General features: G+C 44.1%; 1 protein-coding gene across 1 annotated transcript; it reads right to left on the bottom strand.

The window, feature by feature from the left end:
* Positions 1-1,115: 1,115 nt before the first annotated feature.
* On the bottom strand, positions 1,116-21,765 carry ccdc22 (CCC complex scaffolding subunit CCDC22). Its single transcript, XM_032521700.1, is given in 17 exon segments — positions 1,116-1,805; positions 3,908-3,982; positions 4,096-4,155; positions 4,934-5,029; positions 7,240-7,347; positions 7,497-7,655; positions 9,206-9,224; positions 9,761-9,813; positions 10,989-11,162; positions 11,327-11,542; positions 12,539-12,708; positions 13,322-13,406; positions 14,605-14,711; positions 15,991-16,123; positions 18,912-19,015; positions 19,017-19,078; positions 21,335-21,765. Coding segments are annotated over 17 exon segments (1,785 nt in total). The 5' UTR covers positions 21,385-21,765; the 3' UTR covers positions 1,116-1,691.
* Between the last annotated feature and the right edge of the window lie 203 nt (positions 21,766-21,968).

The following is a 21,968-nucleotide window of genomic DNA, read 5'->3' as shown; positions in this document are numbered from 1 at the left end:
ACAGAAAGAAGAATTTAAAGATCAACTCACGATTTTATGTTAATGATTTTTTAACGGGTTAAAACAAGGGAACAGTGACATTTTTGCAACTCGAACAATTAACCTTGTGATTCATCTGTGAATTTATTCTAATTAACATATTTGGTTAATAAAAATGAACAGAAGATGAAACAGCGTGTCATTTTTTTAAAGTAATGTGTGTGTTTTAATGGTAATTACAAATTAATATTTTAAATAAAAAGGCCATTGTATAGGATGGAGATTGTCAAAAGGGCTCCCGGGACCTTTAGGGGTTCCTCAGAGTTCTTACACGGGGCCCCCAAAGTTATTGTTTAACCCTTGTGTTGTCATCACGTCAAGATTGAAAATCGACGCATTTATTGAAGCTTTTTTCATCAATGTTTTTAACTTTATCTTACGTATTTGTCGCTTTTTTACGTTTGTCACTTTTTTTGACGTTTTCAACACTACGTAACACTAACTTATTAACGTTAGTTTTACAGTTATTTTTAGAATTTATGGCAATAAACCTCATTTATAGGAAATTATACCTTATTTTTGAGTTAGAAAAGCAGAAATTAGGAATTATTGAGACTAAAATTAAAGGAATGGATGTTGATGATAATCACAGACTGGAATATGTCAACTTTTACTCAACACTATTTCAACAACACTTCACTTTGTTTTACAATGCTATAAAATAGAATAAGACCCAAAATTAATGAAAGTAGAGATTTGTACTTGGCAAAGAGCGTTGTGTGGAATCAATCATGTTATTTTGGGGAATTAAAAAGAACATTGATATAGGACAACGGGTCAATTTGACTGAAGTCAAAATAATTCCTAATTTCTGCTTTTCTAACTCCAACATTAGGTATAATTTCCTATAAATGAGGTTTATCGACCATAAATTCCAAAAATAACTGTGAAACCAAAGTTAATAAGTTAGTGTTACGTAGTGTTAAATGTAAAAAAAAAAGTGACAAACATTGAAAAAAAAGGGTCAAAAACTTGAGAACAAGTTAAAAACATCGATAAAGCATCAAAGATTTTGACGGGAAGACAACACGAGGGTTAACCAGCGTCTTCATTAAGATTACGACAGCTGCTCTTCAAGTTTGTAAGGCATCTTTATTCAAGTCGGCACCATACCGTATGTACAACAATCCTCCGAACAGCGTTATTAATAAGACTACATTCAAACGCCGATCACTCAACATATTCAGTTTGAGTCTAATCACGTCGGCCGAGCAACCGCTAACGTCTGAAAACGCCCGAAAGACTCCTGTATTAAAAATTCCCAGTGAAAGATATGATGTTATCCAAGATACCTTATGAAAAATCTTATGTTTTTGTACATCAATATGAACGACTTTACATTTCAGCTGTAAAAGGTCCGACGGCGACGGCACCGGTGCACGGGACCCCCGGAGAGCACGACTAGCCACGGAAATCAGTTTGTAAATTAAAAAGACACTAATTGTCATCTTCGTACATCCGTACGAATTGTGCATTTAAATGCCGGGTTAGCTCCGTGGTTCCCAAAAAGAAAAAAACAATTAGCTCGCCCTTTTTCTTAAGTCTCTTTATCATCGGAGTGCTGTTTTAGTCCCATTTGGGTTTGTAGGGCTCCAGGTTTTTTCCCATAACCTTTGCCCCGGCAGGCGGACCGGACCGGACCATGACCCCCTTCAGCCTTCTCGGACTTTGGCGGCGAGTGCCGAGTTCTCCTGTCTCATGGCCTTGTAGTCCTCCAGAATCCGCTCCAGGTTCGCCACCGTCTTACTGCTGTTCTCTGTCTCGATCTGGGGGAAAAATTAAGATGGCATTAAAAAAAAAAGGATTTTAACCCCCATGTTGTCCTCATGTTGCCCCCATGTTGTCCCCATGTTGCCCTCATGTTGTCCCCATGTTGTCCTCATGTTGCCCCCATGTTGTCCCCATGTTGCCCCCATGTTGTCCCCATGTTGTCCCCATGTTGTCCTCATGTGTCCATGTTGCCCCATGTTGCCCCCATGTTGCCCCATGTTGTCCCCCATGTTGTCCCATGTTGCCCCATGTTGCCCCATGTTGTCCCCATGTTGTCTCCCATGTTGTCCCCCATGTTGCCCTCATGTTGCCCCCATGTGCCCTCGTTGCCCTCATGTTGTCCTCATGTTGCCCCATGTTGCCCCTCATGTTGCCCTCAGTTGCCCTCATTGTCCTCATGTTGTCCTATATCAGTGTTCTTTTTAATTCCCCAAAATAACCTGATTGATTCCAACGCTCTTTGCCAAGTACAAATCTCTACTTTCATTAATTTTGGGTCTTATTCTATTTTATAGCATTGGAAAACAAAATGGAAGTGTTGTTGAAATAGTATTGAGTAAAAGTTGACATATTCCAGTCTGTGATTATCATCAACATCCATTCCTTTAATTTTAGTCTCAATAATTCCTAATTTCTGCTTTTCTAACTCAAACATTAGGTATAATCTCCTATAAATGAGGTTCATTGACCAATAACTCTGGGCACTGTGGAGAGGTGTTCTCTTCATGGATTCAGTTCAGTAAAACTGCAGTTTAGAGTGGGCTTTTATTGTGGCGAGCCTAAGGCACACCTGTGCAATAATCCTGCTGTCTAATCAGCACCTTGATACGCCACACCTGGAGGTGGATGGATCATCTCGGCAAAGGAGAAGTGCCCACTAACACAGATTTAGACCGATTTGGGAACAGCATTTAAGAGAAATAAGCCTTTTCAGTGCATGGAAAGTCTCAGATCTTTGAGTTCAGCTCATGGAAAATAGGGGCAAAGACAAAAGTGATTACAATTTTGTAGTTTCTTCTCTCCTGTGTGACAGAGAGTTGTGGACAAAACAAAACAAAACCTTCGAGGACGCCATCTTGGGGCTTGGGGAAAACACTGATCCACATATTTCACCATTTTCTGACATTTTAGAAACCCCAAACTACTAATCCATTCATCCAGAAAACAATCAACAGATGAAAATAATCATTAGTTGCCGCCCCGGTCACCGTAGGGTTTCTACCTTCAGAGTCTTCCCAGAACCAATCACCTCTCTGCCCGTAAAGACACATGTCCACGTACCAGACTGTGCACGATGTGATGAGCATATTGAATCTGTTTAACCCGTTTGTGCCGGATGCTTCGTACCGACACATCACATCTACCGCCGGTTACCGCGTTGCGTAACTCTGGACCTCCTGGTCTTTTCATGACGCGTGCAGCAGAGAGAACGCACCGTCATTGGTTTAAAATACACATCATTTGCCGCTCCTCGGACGTGGAATGCCCTCCCCGACCATCTGAGGGCACCACAGACTTTTGAGACTTTTAAAAAAAAAGGACTAAAAACATTTCTTTTTAGCCGAACTTATGGAGTTTTAACCTCGCACGAAAATGTCGTCGCACTATTTATAGATATTTTACGCTGATGTTTTTTTTACCTTGCTTTTATGATCTTACCTGTAGCACTTTGAGATTTGTTTAAATGTAAAGTGCACTACAAATACAATGTATCATTATTACTATTATTATTATTATTATGATGAGGCGGGTCTTGTTGGCTATTTAAAGCCACGTGACCACCAAAATGTACCGTGGTTCGCTGAAAATCCTGTCAATCAACCAGACACACGTGTGCGTTTGTTTATGAATTTTTGAGAGACGAGCGAGAAGATGGCTCCGACGGAGGAGGAGTTAGACAGCGAGGGCGGGGACGTGGAGGTGGAAGATAGTGAGGAGTTTGGGAGGGAGGATGTGGTAGATGACGATGATGATGATGATGATGACGACGATGATGATGAAGTGCTGGTTGATCCTTTGCGCCACGCAGCAGCCGGCGGTAGATGGGACGTGTCGGCGCGAAGCATCCGGCACATTTGGGTTAACGTGGAACTCTTACCTGCTCCTCTAGATCTCGAATCTCTCTCAGGATCGTCCCGGTGTCTTCGATGGTTTGGATCAGCTGACTGCAGTTCTACGGGAGGAGACGGAGAGATGCAGAGAGGACGTGTTACACATTCGCTGAGAAGAGCAAACGGAGAAGATGAAATCTTCAAAACGTAGTCGAGAAGAACCGTGAGGACGTACTTCATGCAGGGCCGCCAGGTACTTGTAGGATTTGCGGACGGATTCGTCTTTTTTGGCGTCCTTCAAATGACAAAAACACATAAATAAACATGAAAAATCAGTTCATCCATAAACACGTGTGTGTGTATATTGACATATATATTATTATTATTATTATTATATTTGAAAACATCCTTGAGGTCGTACCAGAATAGGTTTCCATGGTTTCAATTAAAAAAAAAGAAAAAAAAAGAAATTGGGTTTGTTCTCCCAGTGAAAACTCAAGAAAGCGAAAATCATAAGAAACAAACGCCAGAAACTTTGGAAAAGCAAGAAAATGAATGGCCAAGACATTAAAGTACTGTAAAAAAAAAAAAGAAATCTTGGAAGGGGGGGGGGGGGGGGGGGGGAACCACACACCTAAAATCTTCCCTGTCACCAAATTGGTTAGTGAGGGCTCTGTGTGAATGTAAATAAATAAATAAATAAATATATGTACTCGTTCTGGAGAGTTGCGACATATATTACGAAAGGCACTCAGAGATTTTTTTGTGATAGTTGAAAGAAAATGACAAAAAAATATGCACTATGAAATGCATCCGTCATTCTCTTTTTAGTGCTGCCTTTTATAATTAATTCAATGCTCAATTTATTCAATAAAAGACAGTTGGGAAATGCTTTCCTATCATTTATTTTGAATTCAACCAGCAATTCGTTGCATGTTAGCAGAATACAGAAAGCAGCAGAACTGAGAACACATTTAATATCTGTAAATTTATCGCGATATTCAACAGCAACACTGCAAGTGTTCTTTATTCGTGCTGCCCTAAGCTAAACGTGACAAGATGAACTCTGGTACCTTGAAGACCAGCTCGTCGGTCACAGCGAAGGTCCGGTCCAGTTTCCCCGTCAGACTGTTGATTTCTTTCTGGAGCTCCTTGGTGTCCGACAGGATCTGCAGAGAAAGGTAACGCCGTGTTGACGAGGAGGGCTGGGGACCTTTCAACGGTAATCAATAAGGGTACTGACACCCTGACGCTGGTCCCTTTCAACAGTAATCAATAAGGGTACTGACACCCTGACGCTGGTCCCTTTCAACAGTAATCAATAAGGGTACTGACACCCTGACGCTGGTCCCTTTCAACAGTAATCAATAAGGGTACTGACACCCTGACGCTGGTCCCTTTCAACAGTAATCAATAAGGGTACTGACACCCTGACGCTGACGCTGGTCCCTTTCAACAGTAATCAATAAGGGTACTGACACCCTGACGCTGGTCCCTTTCAACAGTAATCAATAAGGGTACTGACACCCTGACGCTGATCCCTTTCAACAGTAATCAATAAGGGTACTGACACCTGACGCTGACGCTGGTCCCTTTCAACAGTAATCAATAAGGGTACTGACACCCTGACGCTGACGCTGGTCCCTTTCAACAGTAATCAATAAGGGTACTGACACCCTGACGCTGACGCTGGTCCCTTTCAACAGTAATCAATAAGGGTACTGACACCCTGACGCTGGTCCCTTTCAACAGTAATCAATAAGGGTACTGACACCCTGACGCTGATCCCTTTCAACAGTAATCAATAAGGGTACTGACACCTGACGTGGTCCCTTTCAACAGTAATCAATAAGGGTACTGACACCTGACGCTGGTCCCTTTCAACAGCAATCAATAAGGGTACTGACACCCTGACGCTGGTCCTTTCAACAGTATCAATAAGGGTACTGACACCCTGACGCTGTCCCTTCAACAGTAATCAATAAGGGTACTGACACCTGACGCTGGTCCCTTTCAACAGCAATCAATAAGGGTACTGACACCTGCGCTGGTCCCTTTCAACAGTAATCAATAAGGGTACTGACACCCTGACGCTGACGCTGGTCCCTTTCAACAGTAATCAATAGGGTACTGACACCCTGACGCTGACGCTGGTCCTTTCAACAGTAATCAATAAGGGTCTGACACCTGACGCTGGTCCCTTTCAACAGTAATCAATAAGGGTACTGACACCCTGACGGCTGATCCCTTTCAACAGTAATCAATAAGGGTACTGACACCCTGACGCTGGTCCCTTTCAACAGTAATCAATAAGGGTACTGACACCCTGACGCTGGTCCCTTTCAACAGCAATCAATAAGGGTATGACACCCTGACGCTGGTTCCCTTTCAAAGTAATCAATAAGGGTACTGACACCTGACGCTGGTCCCTTTCAACAGTAATCAATAAGGGTACTGACACCCTGACGTGGTCCCTTTCAACAGCAATCATAAGGGTACTGACACCTGACGCTGGTCCCTTTCAATAGTAATCAATAAGGGTACTGACACCACTGACGCTGGTTCCTAACAACAGTAATCAATAAGGGTACTGACACCCTGACGCTGGTTCCTAAACAACAGTAATCAATAAGGGTACTGACACCCTGACGCTGGTCCCTTTCAACAGTAATCAATAAGGGTACTGACACCCTGACGCTGGTCCCTTTCAACAGTAATCAATAAGGGTACTGACACCCTGACGCTGGTCCCTTTCAACAGTAATCAATAAGGGTACTGACACCCTGACGCTGGTCCCTTTCAACAGCATCAATAAGGGTACTGACACCCTGACGCTGGTCCCTTCAACAGTAATCAATAAGGGTACTGACACCCTGACCATGACGTGGTCCCTTTCAACAGTAATCAATAAGGGTACTGACACCCTGACGCTGGTCCCTTTAACAGTAATCAATAAGGGTACTGACACCCTGAAGCTGGTTCCTTCAACAGTAATCAATAGGGTACTGAACCCTGACGATGGTCCCTTCAAACAGTAATCAATAAGGGTACTGAACACCTGACGCTGGTCCCTTCAACAGTAATCAATAAGGGTACTGACACCCTGACGCTGGTCCCTTTCAACAGAATCAATAAGGGTACTGACACCTGACGCTGGCCCTTTCAACAATCAATCAAAAACGGTACCGACTCCCTGACTCTGACGCTGGTTTGTAACCAATTTCATGAAACAAAAAGAAATTACAACACAATCACAAATTAATTTGAGTGTTTTTCAGCTCCTACTGTGTAAAGCCCGCCTCTGTGTTGCGTTTCTCTACAACGTGTGACGTTAAGACAGCCAATCGAGGACGCCCCATTATTAGCATTTGCAACGTACCTTTGTGATTTCCTCCTTCTGTTTCTTGATGTTGCCGACGATCTCCAGGATCCTCTGGGTGTAGGCGGACCGAGACGCGTCCTGGGGAAGGTTTTCTAGCTCCGTCACCTACGTTTGGGAAAGAACAACGGTCAACCACGCACGTAGGACGTCCAGCAAGGAGCCAAAAACACAACTATCTTCCAAACTAAACACTGTCAACATGACTCGTGTGTCATTTGTCAGCATTGAAGATAAATGTAAACTCAGTGGGTTACCAGCTGTTGGTGGAGGTCTTCCTTCTTCTTGGCCTCCTCCGTAGACGCGCGGATCTTGTCGTGCAGAGACTTGATTTCAGAAAGCTTCCTGGACGACTCCAGCTGAGGAAAATGGAGGAAAGGGTTCAGAATATGAAAAAAAACAAAAAACAGGGACCCCTGGGGTTTGTCCAGGTTAAATTTAAGACCTTTTAACCCTCATGTTGTCCCCATGTTGCCCCCATGTTGTCCCCATGTTGCCCTCATGTTGTCCCCATGTTGCCCTCATGTTGCCCCCCCCGTTGCCCCCATGTTGCCTCATGTTGTCCCAAAGTTTCCCCGTTGTCCCATGTTGCCCCATGTTGTCCCCCATGTTGTCAAATGTTGTTTCATGGGTCCCCATGTGTTCATGTTGTCCCCATGTTGTCCCATGTTGTCCCCATGTTGTCCCAAAGTTGGGCCTCATGTTGTCTATCTCAATGTCTTTTTAATTCCCCAAATAACATGATTGATTCCAACGCTCTTTGCCAAATACAAATTCTTACTTTCATTAATTTTGGGTCTTATTCTATTTATGCATTGTAAAACAAAATGAATGTTGTTGAAATAGTATTGAGTAAAAGTGATATCCCGTCTGTATTACATCAAATATTCTTTAATTTGGTCTAAATAATTCCTTGTTTCTTTTCTAATAAACATTTAGGTTAATTCCTAAAATGAGCTTATTACCAAAATTAAAAAAATAACTTAAAAGTTTTAAAAATTTTTTATGGGGGAACGTTAAAAAAAGTGAGGGAATAAAAAAAGGGAAAAAAATTGGTGGGGGTTTGTAATAAAGGGTTAATTTTTAATTTTAAAGGGGAAAGACACCCGGGGTTCCCCAAAAAATTTTTTAATTTTGGACTAAATTGAAAATAAGGGGGGGGTGGGTGGGGGGGGGAGGGGAACACCCGGGGGGAGATCTTTTGAGCCCCGGGGCGAGAGCGGGGGGCCGGGGGCCCGGGGAGAGGGGGTGCCCCACCGTTGGGCCCGGCCCCCCCAGCCGGAGAGAGAGAGAGGAGAGGGGAGGGAGAGAAGGGGGGGGAGGGGGGAGAGGGGAGGGGGAGAGAGAGGAGACCAGAAGGGGAGAGGAGGGAGGGGGGCAGAGGGGAAGGGGAGGAAAGGGGAAAGAGAGAGAGAGGGGAAGAGGGGGGAGAGAGGGGGACAGGAGGGGGAGGGAGAGGGGGGGAAGGCGGGGGGAAAAAGGGGGGGAAAAGGGGAGAGAGGGGGGAAAGGGGGAGCGAGGGAGAGGGGTGTGTTGGTGTGGAGAGGACAGAGAGGGGGGAGAAGAGGAGAGACGAGGTGTGTGTGAGAGAGAGGAGAAGAGGAGAGAGGGGAGAGAGAAGACAGGGAAGACAGCCGAAGCAGACACAAAAAACAACAGACAAAAAAAAACCCAACACCCCACAGACGAAACCAATATAAAATATTATATATAATATTTATAAAATTTTATATATATTATATTTACTTTTAATTATATATATATTTTTTATAAAAACATAATATATATATTTTAAAAAATATATATTTTATAAAAATATTATAAATATTACCTAAATATTAAAATAATATATATAATATAATATCACACAAATAACTAAAATCAGTACATAAACACCACACAAGGCCCAAACAGGCAAAACTTTTTAAACATTTAAAGGTATTTTTCTTCTCCTTTTTTGTGCAACCGGGGGCAAAATGAACGTGCTGAGGAACGTTCAAATTAAACAGCCACTTAATAGAAGGCATTTTTCGGGGTTTTACCAAATGGGCCCAAAGTGGAAAATGGTGCAAATTTCTAAAAAGATTTTTTAAATAAAAAAAAAAAAAAGCGGAGGGGTTTTTGCAGTTGCTCCGGCCGCTTTTTAATTTTTTTCTTGGGCTTTTGGGTTTTAAAAACGGGACAAGTGAAGAAGTAAAAAGGAAGGGGGGGGGGGTGGGGGGGGGGGGGGCTCCCCCCCCCACTCTACCCCCCCTTCCTTTTTTTCCCCCCCCCCCCCGGGCGCCCGTAAATGGGCATTTTAAACAGATTTTCTTAAATAGAACTAGCTTATGGAGATGTGTTACTTTATAAGTTTTGATCCCTTTTTCTTATCTTATTTTTCCTTTAATCTGACTTTGAGCAAATGCAAATTAAACTAACAGATTTGATTGGGGTAGAAGAGGGTCTCACGCAGCCCCGTACCTGAAGCTTTGGGAAAGGGTTGGCGTCTGCATCTGGAAAGGTCGATGGTTTTCTTTACCTGCATCGTTCCTTTCTAGAGTTGCCCAGTTCTCTTGCTTTAATATCCATCACCCGCACCCCCAAAACTTCCCCCCCGGGGAAAAAAAAAAAGTTAGGCCAGTTATTTAAAAGCCATTTTATTTTTTTTGGGGTTTATTTACAGGAAAAAAAGAAAAAAGGGGTTAAAAAATATTTTTAAAAAAAGTTTTAAAAAAGAAAAAAATAGTATGGAAACAATAAAAGGGTTGCGTTTTTTTTGTTGTTTTTTTTTAAAGGCAGATCAAAAAGAAAGGGGTTTCAGCCTGATTTTAAAAAAACTGAGTTCCAGGGACCTGCGTTTCGGGAGTTTGGTCCGAAAAGTGGAGAAAAAATGAAGTGCTTCGCCTTGTTTCCAACCAACGAAGTATTTTTGAAAAGAGGGTGGGGTTTTTGGTGGGTTTGAGAGAGAGAGAGAGAGAGAGCGAGAGAGAGAGTGTGAGAGAGAAGAGTGTGTTGTTGTGTGTGTGTCTGTGTGTGTGTTCGAGAGAGAGAGAGAGAGAGCGAGAGAGAGAGTGGGGAGAGAGAGAGTGTGTGTGTGTGTGTGTCTGTGTTGTGAGAGAGAGAGAGAGAGAGCGAGAGAGAGAGAGTGGTGGGGAGAGAGAGAGGTGTGTGTGGGTGTGGTGTGTGTTCGAGAGAGAGAGAGCGAAAGAGAGAGAGAGAGAGGAGAGAGAGAGCGCGAGAGAGGTGTGTGTGTGTGTCTGTGTGGTTTGAAGGAGAGAGAGAGAGAGAGAGCGGAGAGAGTGGAGAGAGAGAGTGTGAGAGAGAGGGGAGAGTGAGTGTGTGTGTGTGTGTGTCTGTGTGTTCGAGAGAGGCGAGAGAGAGAGTGTGTGTGTGGGTGTGTGTGTGTGTGTGGGTGTGTGGTTCGAGAGAGAGAGAGAGCGAAAAGGAGAGAGAGAGAGAGAGAGAGCGCAAGAGTGTGTGTGTGTCTGTGTGTGTTTGAGAGAGAGAGAGCGAGAGAGTGTGAGAGAGAGAGTGTGAGAGAGAGAGAGAGTGAGTGTGTGTGTGTGTGTGTGTGTGTGTGTGTGTGTTCGAGAGAGCGAGAGAGAGTGTGTGTGGGTGGTGTGTGTGTTCGAGAGAGCGAGAGAGAGAGAGTGTGTGTGTGTGTGTGTGTGTGTGTGTGTGTTGTGTGTTGTGTGTGTTCGAGAGCGCGAGAGAGAGGTGTGTGTGTGTGTGGGGTGTGTGTGTGTGTGTGTGTGTGTGTCTGTCACCTGTGCATTAGTGACACTCATGTGCTTCATGTCTGCTGCCAGCTGGTCCACGTCGCTGCAGAGCTGCTGGAACTGCTGCTGGAGGGACGCCTGCTCCTCCTGCTGCCGGAGCTGCACGTCACTCTCCGACTGGTGGCTGGAGGGGATGGGGGGGGCGCTTACTGCTGCCGCCTCCTGGAGACACACAGACACAGACACACACACACAGACACAGACACAGACAGACAAAGACACACATACACACACACACCCTAGATGTAAGTGCAACGGAATTTGCTACAGGAAAAAAAACTTTTTCCACACAGAGACACACAGATGTAAACACACGCGGTCCTCACCTGTGTGAAGGCGAACTTCTGCGTGTGGGTGAAGTGGGTGCCCTTGGTCAGGATGTGGTCGGAGGGGGCGGAGCCTCTGAAGGTCTGCAGCAGCTCCGATAGGTCGGAGGCGGAGCGAGGGCCGCCAAAGGCACTTTCGGGACAGGGCAGGGCCGCCGAACGCAGCTGCTCCTCGATGCGTTTACGCAGCCGGGCCACTTTCCTGGAGCGGTAGTCCTGTTCAACAACAACAAAAATCACTTAATTAACATGATATGGTTCATTATAAAAAGGTTTGTCATAATAACAGCCTATCCTGAACGGGTAAAGAGGATCCAACATGTTCACACAGTTATCAAACACTTAAATGGACATGTTAAAAACCCCATATTTGGTACTCACATTCTCAGTTTCATAATGGTGAGCTTTCTAGTTTACCAGACTAGGTTGAACATGTTCACTTTTCAAAATTTTTGTTGGAGTGCACATGCTGCAGCTCCTGTGTATTAGCACAGCAGGTGGCTTGACATCGTCTAGGTTTAGGATACAGCAGTGGAGAAGTCTCCACATTCTGTGATCCATCGTGATTGGAGTTGCACAGGGCAGTACCTAGGTAAGGACTACTAGCCAGTCAGGAGCAGAGTATGAGGGCCCTGACAGTACCTAGGTAAGGACTACTAGCCAGTCAGGAGCAGAGTATGAGGGTCCTGACAGTACCTAGGTAAGGACTACTAGCCAGTCAGGAGCAGAGTATGAGGGCCTGACAGTACCTAGGTAAGGACTACTAGCCAGTCAGAAGCAGAGTATGAGGGCCCTGACAGTACCTAGGTAAGGACTACTAGCCAGTCAGGAGCAGAGTATGAGGGTCCTGACAGTACCTAGGTAAGGACTACTAGCCAGTCAGAAGCAGAGTACGAGGGCCCTGACAGTACCTAGGTAAGGACTACTAGCCAGTAGAGCGAGTAGAGGGCAGACGTACTAGTAAGGACTAGCCGCAGGACAGATGAGGTCTGACAGTCCTAGGTAAGGACTACTAGCCAGTCAGAAGCAGAGTATGAGGGTCCTGACAGTACCTAGGTAAGGACTACTAGCCAGTCAGGAGCAGAGTATGAGGGCGTGTCCTGTTTTCTGTTATATATATTTTATATATTTTATTACGTCACTTCTCTGCCTACAAAGACATCTGACAATTAAGAAATATATTCGTCTGCTGTAGTGAGTCGGATGCTTTGCCTGTGGCGTGAGGCGAGACAGAAGTCCCTGCGTGTTCCACTCGTTGTCCCACTCCTGCGCGGCGCTCAGCTCTGCAGTGTGCTGCTCCAGGATGGACGCCACCACAGAGGCATGATGGGAAGGCTGGGCGGTCACAGGAGGAAGAATGTCTCGCTGGTAGTCCTCCAGCTCTGCAATAACAGGACATGCACACACACATCATTCAAATTCCTTCCTTCCTTCCTTCCTACCTTTCTTCACACAGTACAGTGCACCCTCGTTTATCACGGGGCTTACGTTCCAAGAAGAACCCGTGATAGGTGAAATCCGTGAAGTAGTAACCTTTATTTTTTTTACAATTATAATACGATGAAATACTCATGATAGCGTGTAATGTAGTCACTACATGCTCTACCATCCTTACATCCCTATCAGTTATGAAGAGGGAAGGGAAGTGTGAAGTCCGTGTACGTTATCACTGGCGCTTCCCTGAGCTGGCTATGTACTCCGGTAAGAGAGTTGCTGCAACTTTTGGTTTTAGTTCAACAGATTTATTGACATCCAGATCCAGCCTTCAAAGTAAGCCAGTAAAGGGTCCCAATTTTTACTGGATGATCCTCTAAGTGAGTATTTGACTTTTTTTTCTGTTTTTACATCAGGAGAATATTAACCTAGTTTCAGACCTGTTTACGCAGAAGTATAGATCGCGCTTTAATTGTTTTCAACTGCTCTTTCATGTGAGGCCCTTTAAATGCCTTGTGGCAGGAATGTGCCGTATAAATGAAGCTGCCGTGCCTTGCCTACCTTTCAGCTGCTTCTTTCCTGAGCCTTTGGTGCGGTGCGGTAAACTGAGAGGCTGGACGTGGAAGCTGTGCCGTGCTCCTGAACTCTGAACAGAAGAAAGAAATATCCTGTTAGAAACCGACAGACTCTCCTCCGGGCTGGTTGCATATCATATAAATGAAGACGCAGTAGACGTCTACACTGCTATAACAATACATCTATAACTCCATCCTTGGATTACTGCCAATACATTCATCCATTTATACGTCACAGAAGCACTGCAGTCACAGCCTTTGCTCCAGGGCCTTCAACGTCCCGTCGGTCGTACAGAGCTTGGCAATAACTTTCGCTTTTGAAAACATGAAACTAGAAATAACTAGAAATGGCCATAACTAGAAATGAGGTGCAGGTGCAGCCCAAGTCCAATCGGCCACATGGTGGTGCTGAATGAATTCAATTTTCAGCTTTTTCAGTGTGTTCAGGGGCAGGCAGCTAGCTTTTTTGACAGTGTGTTCAGGGGGCAGGCAACTAGCTTTTTGACAGTGTGTTCAGGGGCAGGCAGCTAGCTTTTTCAGTGTGTTCAGGGGGCAGGCAGCTAGCTTTTTCACAGTGTTCAAGGGGGCAGGCAGCGAGCTTTTCACAGTGTTCAGGGGCAGGCAGCTAGCTTTCAGTGTGTTCAGGGGGCAGGCAGCTAGCTTTTTCAGTGTGTTCAGGGGCAGGCAGCGAGCTTTTTCAGTGTTCAGGGGGGCAGCGAGCTTTTCACATGTTAGGGCAGGCAGCTAGCTTTTCAGTGTTCAGGGGCAGGCAGCTAGCTTTTTCAGTGTGTTCAGGGGGCAGGCAGCAGCTTTTTCAGTGTGTTCAGGGGCAGGCAGCTAGCTTTTCACAGTGTGTTCAGGGGCAGGCAGCTAGCTTTTTCACAGTGTGTTCAGGGGCAGGCAGCTAGCTTTTTCACAGTGTGTTCAGGGGGCAGGCAGCTAGCTAGCGGATCAAGGAGAGATGCCTACGATTTGAGACAAAAATTAAATCACGCTGAAACCACGCAGGAACTCATAGTGCACCTTTAAAAACTTGAAAAAAAAATCCCTTACAAAAAACATTTAGAAAAGATGCATTTCTTTACAATTGGTACAGCAAGTGACTAAAACAGTTTTTTGAAGGAAGCCTTACAGAAGTTTGGAAATAGATCAGGCATGATGAAGCCAGTCTGATTCATCTAAATAGGCCTGAATCCCCCCCAGTCAAAGGATCCCCCCCCATGTATTAAAGCTTTTTCAGACATCAAAATGCAACTTTAAAGAGTTTACTTGTGTTTCACCGTGCAGTGGCAGTCTGCAGTTTGGAGGCAGCCAGGGCACAGCCAGCTGGGCTTTGATGGCAGCGGCGATGGCTTTCTGGAGCACCCCCGATTTACCTACAGGAAGAGATGACAGCTTTGCATGACTCAGCAATAAGTGGGAAGTCATAACAAAAGGCCTTACCAAGCCGTTATCTTAAGAAACCGCAGAGCAGGCAACAGCGTTTCCTTTTAGACCTCCGGACGTGCAACAATGCAGTTTTCTGGCATGGATTTGGATTGTTGATTTCTTCTATCAGGCTTTCTGCAGGTTTTGCGAGTCAAATTCAAGACTTTTTAAAGACCTTTATGAATGAAATGTAAGACCTACAGTGTTTCACGACATGAAAGTACAACTAAATGCAGTCACAAACGTACTTGCAGAGTAAATAAAAAGGTATTCAAATTGAATAAAAGCGACAGATTTCAGACAGATTTAGTTTCAGTGAGCATTGGAGGTAGCGTTACACGGATGTAGGGAAATTAAAACCTGATTAAAGTTATTTAAGACCTAGAACACAACACTTTCAATTTGTGCAATAAACATTACACTTTGTGGGAAAAGAATCGTGATATAAATTCTAAGCTAAAAAAAAAAAAAATCGTGATTCAAATTCCCCCCCCCCGAATCGTGCAGGCCTACTTTTCACTCTTGAGCCAGACACCGAACCCCGAACTGCTCAGGACCCCTTTACATGGGCAGCCCCCCCGCCCCCAACATCTCTCCATATAGTGCATGTATAGGTAATGAGCATGTGTGTAATTCAGGCCTGTGTATAACAGAGCTGTTGTAAACGGGGGACTGTGAGGTTTTCTTTTAGAAAAACCTCATTCAGTCATAATGCACTCTCTATTAAAGGCAGTGCATTATGGGACACACTTCCTCCAACTATAAGGGAGCGTCCTGCTCTGGCCTCCTTTAAGAGCCAGGTGAAGCTGTGGCTTAGAGCTAACCAAACATGTATCCACCGCTAACTTGTTTTTGTTTTTTTACTAATGAATTGTCCCGTTTTTTTTTTTTTTTTTTGGTTTTCTCCTCTTTTTTCTATTTGTTTCTTCTTGATTTTATATACTAAATGCTACTATCCTGTGTCTTTTTACTGTAACTCTAACCTGCCTATTGGACTGCAGATGGAAATTAGCCCTTGGGCTACAATCTGGCTCATTTACGTGTACTGTTGTGCAGGATCATCAATGTGCATTGTCCTGAATTAATAAATAAATAAATAAAATATATAGAATAATAACAGTGAATACATTGTAATATCCCTTGCAGAATTAATAAAGTATAAATTATTGTTGTTGTTGTTGTTATTATTATTATAATAATATGAGACCACGTGGAGGACATAGGTACCCGTTGGCTGGTCTGAGGCCTCGGCACTTTCTCTGGGCAGCTTCTCCACCAGGAACATGAGCAGGGACCGGATCTCGGGCTCGTTGCTGTACAGGAAGGTCTGGTAGCCGATCTCTCCCTTATAACCGATGTCCTGGAAACCAACGGTGGGACATGTTAGAAAGCACAGCTGGGGGGGGGGGGGGGGGGGGGGGGGTACAGGTAGGGATTCAAGTGAGCTGCTAATCTTACAGGTACAACTGAAATGTTCTGTATTGTTCGGGGCTGGACAAATATTTTATATCTATATCTCTATATCAACTTGCGCAATAAAGACATTGCGAAAGACACCAAGAGAGAGTTTTTGAGTAAGTTGAAGAAAATATCAGCAGAAAAACTGAAAAATGTAACTATCATTCTTTTTTTGGTGGTGTTGTTTTATGTTTAATTCAATGTTCAAAGTGTTCAATTAAAGAAAGTGGTTTTCTTTTCATTTGTCCAAATTCAACAAGTAGTTTGTTGAATTTTAGCAGAATACCGAAAGCAACAGAAAAGCAGCACTGAAAACACTTTAATATGTATTTATTGCACGTTATATCGTTATCGCGATGTTCTCAAACGTTGTTATTGCATATTTTTCTTATATCGTGCTGCCCCAGACGTGTTTTCTAGATTACTACAATAACAAATAGCGAAAGTGAAAGTTATGTCACAAAACTATGTTGTTACGTATAATTGCACATTTTTAAGTGGATGTACAGAAAATTTCTGAAATTCCGGAGCTTTCTTAGTTGTTATATGGTGTAGACCTGCATATATCCCCCTTCTCATTCCCCTGCTCTGGCCTTTCCCCCCTCATTCCCCGCTGTCTGGTCTTTCCCCCTCTCATTCCCCTGATCTGGTCTTTCCCCCTCTCATTCCCCGCTCTGGTGTTTCCCCCTCTCATTCCCCCTGCTTGGCCTTACCCATCTCATTCCCCCTGCTCTGGCGTTTCCCCCACTCATTCCCCTGCTCTGGCCTTTCCCCCCTCTCATTCCCCCCCCTCATTCCCCCTGCTCTGGTGTTTTCCCCTCTCATTCCCCTGCTCTGGCCTTTCCCCCTCTCATTCCCCTTCTCATTCCCCCTGCTCTGGTGTTTCCCCTCATTCCCCCTGCTCTGACGTTTCCCCTCTCATTCCCCCTGCTCTGGTGTTTCCCCCTCTCATTTACCTGCTCTGGCCTTTCCCCCTCTCATTCCCCCTGCTCTGGTGTTTCCCTCTCATTCCCTCTGCTCTGGTGTTTCCCCTCTCATTCCCCCTGCTCTGACGTTTCCCCCTCTCATTTACCCTGCTCTGGCCTTTCCCCCTCTCATTCCCCCTGCTCTGACGTTTCCCCCTCTCATTTACCTAGCTCTGGTCTTTCCCCTCTCATTCCCCCTGCTCTGGTGTTTCCCTCTCATTCCCCTGCTCTGACGTTTCCCCCTCTCATTTACCCTGCTCTGGCCTTCCCCCTCTCATCTCCCCTCTCATTCCCCCTGCTCTGGCGTTTCCAAGTCCCTAACCCGGAGACATGTGGAAACCCTTCTGACCTGTTTGGACTCTGCGGGTTGTGTTTCAGTCTCAACGGCCGCTAACGGAGACCTTAGGTAACATCAACACTGACGCCACCATTTCCCCGCCTGATTGGGTCTCATCAGACTGTTGAACAAACAACTACCAGCAACGGCGTGTACATGTTTGGGTGTGTTAGTTAAAACAGAGATCAGTTCATCTACTAGAGCTAGAAACACAGCGCTTGGTTTTGGCTCAAAACTTTAAAAGCTTAGAAACCAAAAGTGTAGCACTGTAAATGTTGCCTTAGACCACTCCACTAGTCCTACAGCGCCACCTACTGGCCTCATGTGTTACCTCGGATCACGGAGGCTCCAAAATCATGTTTGCAGCTGTTGCCATGGTCCCGCTACACGATCTGCAATGCCCTGCTACGTCCTGCTACGTCCCGCTACACGTCCTGCTACACGTCTTGATGTGCCCTGCTACGCCCTGCTGGGCCTTGTAATGCTGCACAGTGCCCTGCTATGCCATGAACTACTAAAAACTACTATTTTTTGGGACTGTTATTGCCACTCTTCATTCTAACCCCAACCGGTCGTCAGACACTGCCTACCAAGAACCTGGGTCTGGGCCTGGGCCTGGGTCTGGGTCTGTTCCAGGTTTCTGCCTAAAATGAAGTTTTTCCTCTCCACTGTTGCCCTTTTGCTGCTCTGGAGGAAACTACTGGAACTGTTGGGTCCTTGTAAATTATAGAATGTCTCTGGTGTTTCCCCCTCTCATTCCCCCGCTCTGACCTTTCCCCTCTCATTCCCCCCTGCTCTGGCGTTCCCCCTCTCATTCCTTTGCTCTGGGCGTTTACCCCTCTCATTAGCCCTGCTCTGGTGTTTCGCCCCTCTCATTCCCCCTCTTGTTCCCCTGCTCTGGCCTTTCCCCTCTCATTCCCCTGACTCTGGTGTTTCCCCTCTCATTCCCCTGCTCTGGTGTTTCCCCTCTCATTCCCCCTGCTCTGGTTGTTTCCCCTCTCATTCCCCCTGCTCTGGTGTTTGCCTTGTACTGCCCACAGTGCCATGCTATGCCACAAACTACTACAAAGAACTACTATTTGTTGTGACTGTTATTGCCACTCTTCATTCTAACCCCAACCGGTCGTCAGACACAGCCTACCAAGAGTCTGGGTCTGGGTCTGGGCTTGGGTCTGGGCCTGGGTCTGGGTCTGTCCCAGGTTTCTGCCTAAAAGGAAGTTTTTCCTCTCCACTGTCGCCCTGTTGCTTGCTCTGGAGGAAACTACTAGACCTGTTAGGTCCTTGTAAATTCTGGACTATGGTCTAGACTTGCTCTGCCTGTAAAGGCTCTCGAGATAACTCTTGTTATGAACCGCTACTATAATTAAAATAAAAATTAAATCGATTACCTGACAGGCCTGTGCCAGGTCATGCCGACTCTGAAGGGGGGGACAGGCCGGGGGGAGGGAGGGGGGGCAGCGCGCCCCCCAGACTGGATCGTGCCCCGGGATACATCGGCCCACCCCTCCATATGAGCCGTGCTAAATGGGGAGCTCCCATTTCCTCACTCACCTCTCGGGGGGGCACTTAAAAACATTAATATATAAATAAATTAAATACTTTATATATTATATTTTAGTTTATATTTTTTATAAAACTAATTTTTATAATATATTTTTTATATTACTTATATTTATAATTTTATATTTTATATATATTTACATTTTTTATATAAAATATTATATTATATTTTTATTATATATTTTTTTAATTATTTTATAATTTATATTATTTTGGGGAAAGCTGAAAAGTCCACACAAAACTTTCCACATTTTACCCAGAAATATTCGTGGTTTTACTGACCCCCCCCTTTCAAATCACTTCTCAAAACCCTTCTAAAGAACTAAAGCTGTAGATGAATGCGGGAGAATAAAATAATAGAACTAAGTAAAAAAAGGTCAGATGAATGCAGTGGAGTAACTAAAATAACAGTAACAAGATAACTAAGCTGTCGGTGAAGCAGTGGAGTAAAAAGAATAGTAACAAAGAAACTAATGCTGTCAGTGAAGCGGGGGGGAGAATAAGTAACTAGAACAAAGATAATAAAGCTGCCAGGCCCAATGCAGTGGAGTAATAAAGTCCTAGTAACCAGTAACAAAGAAATAAAGCTGCCCGGAAGCAGTGGATAACTAAAGAAAGAACTAAGTAATAAAGCGTCAGATGATGAGTGGAGAAAAAAAGAAACAGAAAACTAAATATCTAAAGCGTCAGGTGAATGCAGTGGAGTAACTAAAGTAACTAGTAACTAAGATAACTAAAGCTGTCAGTGTGAATGCAGGGAGTAACTAAGTAACTAGTAACAAGATAACTAAAGCTGTCAGGTGAATGCAGTGGAGTAACTAAAGTAACTAGTAACTAAGATAACTAATGCTGTCAGGTGAATGCAGTGGAGTAACTAAGTAACTAGTAACTAAGATAACTAAAGCTGCCAGGTCAATGCAGTGGAGTAACTAAAGTCACTAGTAACCAGTAACTAAGATAACTAAAGCTGTCAGATGAATGCAGTGGAGTAACTAAAGTAACTAGTAACTAAGATAACTAAAGCTGTCAGATGAATGCAGTGGAGTAACTAAAGTAACTAGTAACTAAGATATCTAAAGCTGTCAGGTGAATGCAGTGGAGTAACTAAAGTAACTAGTAACTAAGATAACAAAAGCTGTCAGGTGAATGCAGGGGAGTAACTAAAGTAACTAGTAACTAAGATAACTAAAGCTGTCAGGTGAATGCAGTGGAGTAACTAAAGTAACTGGTAACTAAGATAACTAATGCTGTCAGATGAATGCAGTGGAGTAACTAAAATAACTAGTAACTAAGATAACTAAAGCTGTCAGGTGAATGCAGTGGAGTAACTAAAGTAACTAGTAACTAAGATAACTAAAGCTGTCAGGTGAATGCAGTGGAGTAACTAAAGTAACTAGTAACTAAGATAACTAATGCTGTCAGGTGAATGCAGTGGAGTAACTAAGTAACTAGTAACTAAGATAACTAAAGCTGCCAGGTCAATGCAGTGGAGTAACTAAAGTCACTAGTAACCAGTAACTAAGATAACTAAAGCTGTCAGATGAATGCAGTGGAGTAACTAAAGTAACTAGTAACTAAGATATCTAAAGCTGTCAGGTGAATGCAGTGGAGTAACTAAAGTAACCAGTAACTAAGATAACTAAAGCTGTCAGGTGAATGCAGTGGAGTAACTAAAATAACTAGTAACTAAGATAACTAAAGCTGTCAGGTGAATGCAGTGGAGTAACTAAAGTAACTAGTAACTAAGATAACTAAAGCTGTCAGGTGAATGCAGTGGAGTAACTAAAGTAACTAGTAACTAAAGTAACTAGTAACTAAAGTTGTCAGGTGAATGCAGTGGAGTAACTAAAGTAACTAGTAACTACAGCTGTCAGGTGAATGCAGTGGAGTAACTAAAGTAACTAGTAACTAAGATAACTAAAGCTGTTAGGTGAATGCAGTGGAGTAACTAAATTACAATTAAATTAATTACAATTAAAGTACAATATGTCTCTCTAAAATGCAGCGGAGGAGAAGTAGAAAGTACCCTGAAAAGAAAACAAGTAAAGTACAAGTACCTCAAATGTGTACTTAGTTCAGTACTTGTAGTAAATGTACTAGTTGTACTAACCAGTGGAAACAACCCACGTCCCTGATCATGTGACGGGCTGATTAGCATCCCTAACATCACATTCATGATTTCTGTCTGACAGCTAAGTCAACATTAGCCACTTAAACACTTTGTACATTATTAATAAGTATTGATACTTACGTGCCGACTTGTTTGAGGGCGTGAATCAAAATATTGTCAACTTCTTCCATCGCTGAAGCTTTTCTGTAAGGTTGGCTAGCTAACAGACAGGACTACGGCGGGGCATGTGATGCTAGCCGGCTTATTTATTAACATTAGCTAAGTTAGCTAGCGACGGTTTTCCCTCGTTTGAAAACAAGCTGGTGAGCTAGCTTCCATCTTCTGTAGGCTAACTTACAAACGTTAGCTAGCTACTTTTTAATTAGCAAGGCTGCTCCACTGCTTATTTCCCGCCGATTTGAAGCGCCTTGACACAAATATTTAAATAAGCTTTTGACACAGGGAAAGATTAGCATTGCCTACGAAACTACGGTCTGCTACTAACGTAACAAATCTGACATTTGTTGTATCTTGTTCAGTGTTGAAATGAAGTGATAACGGGGAATTGAGCTGCGGGATTCTGGGAGATGGAGTTCAATATTTAGTCACTGTGGCTGGAAGAAGTGAGGACCGCGCAATCTGGAAATACACTTCCCGGCATGCTCCGAAAAGGGAATCTCATGACCGGAAGCGAAAAGACGTTTTCTAGGATTGAGAGGGGAATGTCCCGCCTCTGATTGGCTAGCACTCGTTGCCTTCGTTGCTTTGATTGGTT

Source organism: Etheostoma spectabile, chromosome 7 (genome assembly GCF_008692095.1).
Source record: "Etheostoma spectabile isolate EspeVRDwgs_2016 chromosome 7, UIUC_Espe_1.0, whole genome shotgun sequence".
NCBI lineage: Eukaryota > Metazoa > Chordata > Actinopteri > Perciformes > Percidae > Etheostoma > Etheostoma spectabile.
The sequence above is the reverse complement of the archived record's forward strand: the minus strand, read 5'-3'. Positions and strand labels throughout refer to the sequence as shown.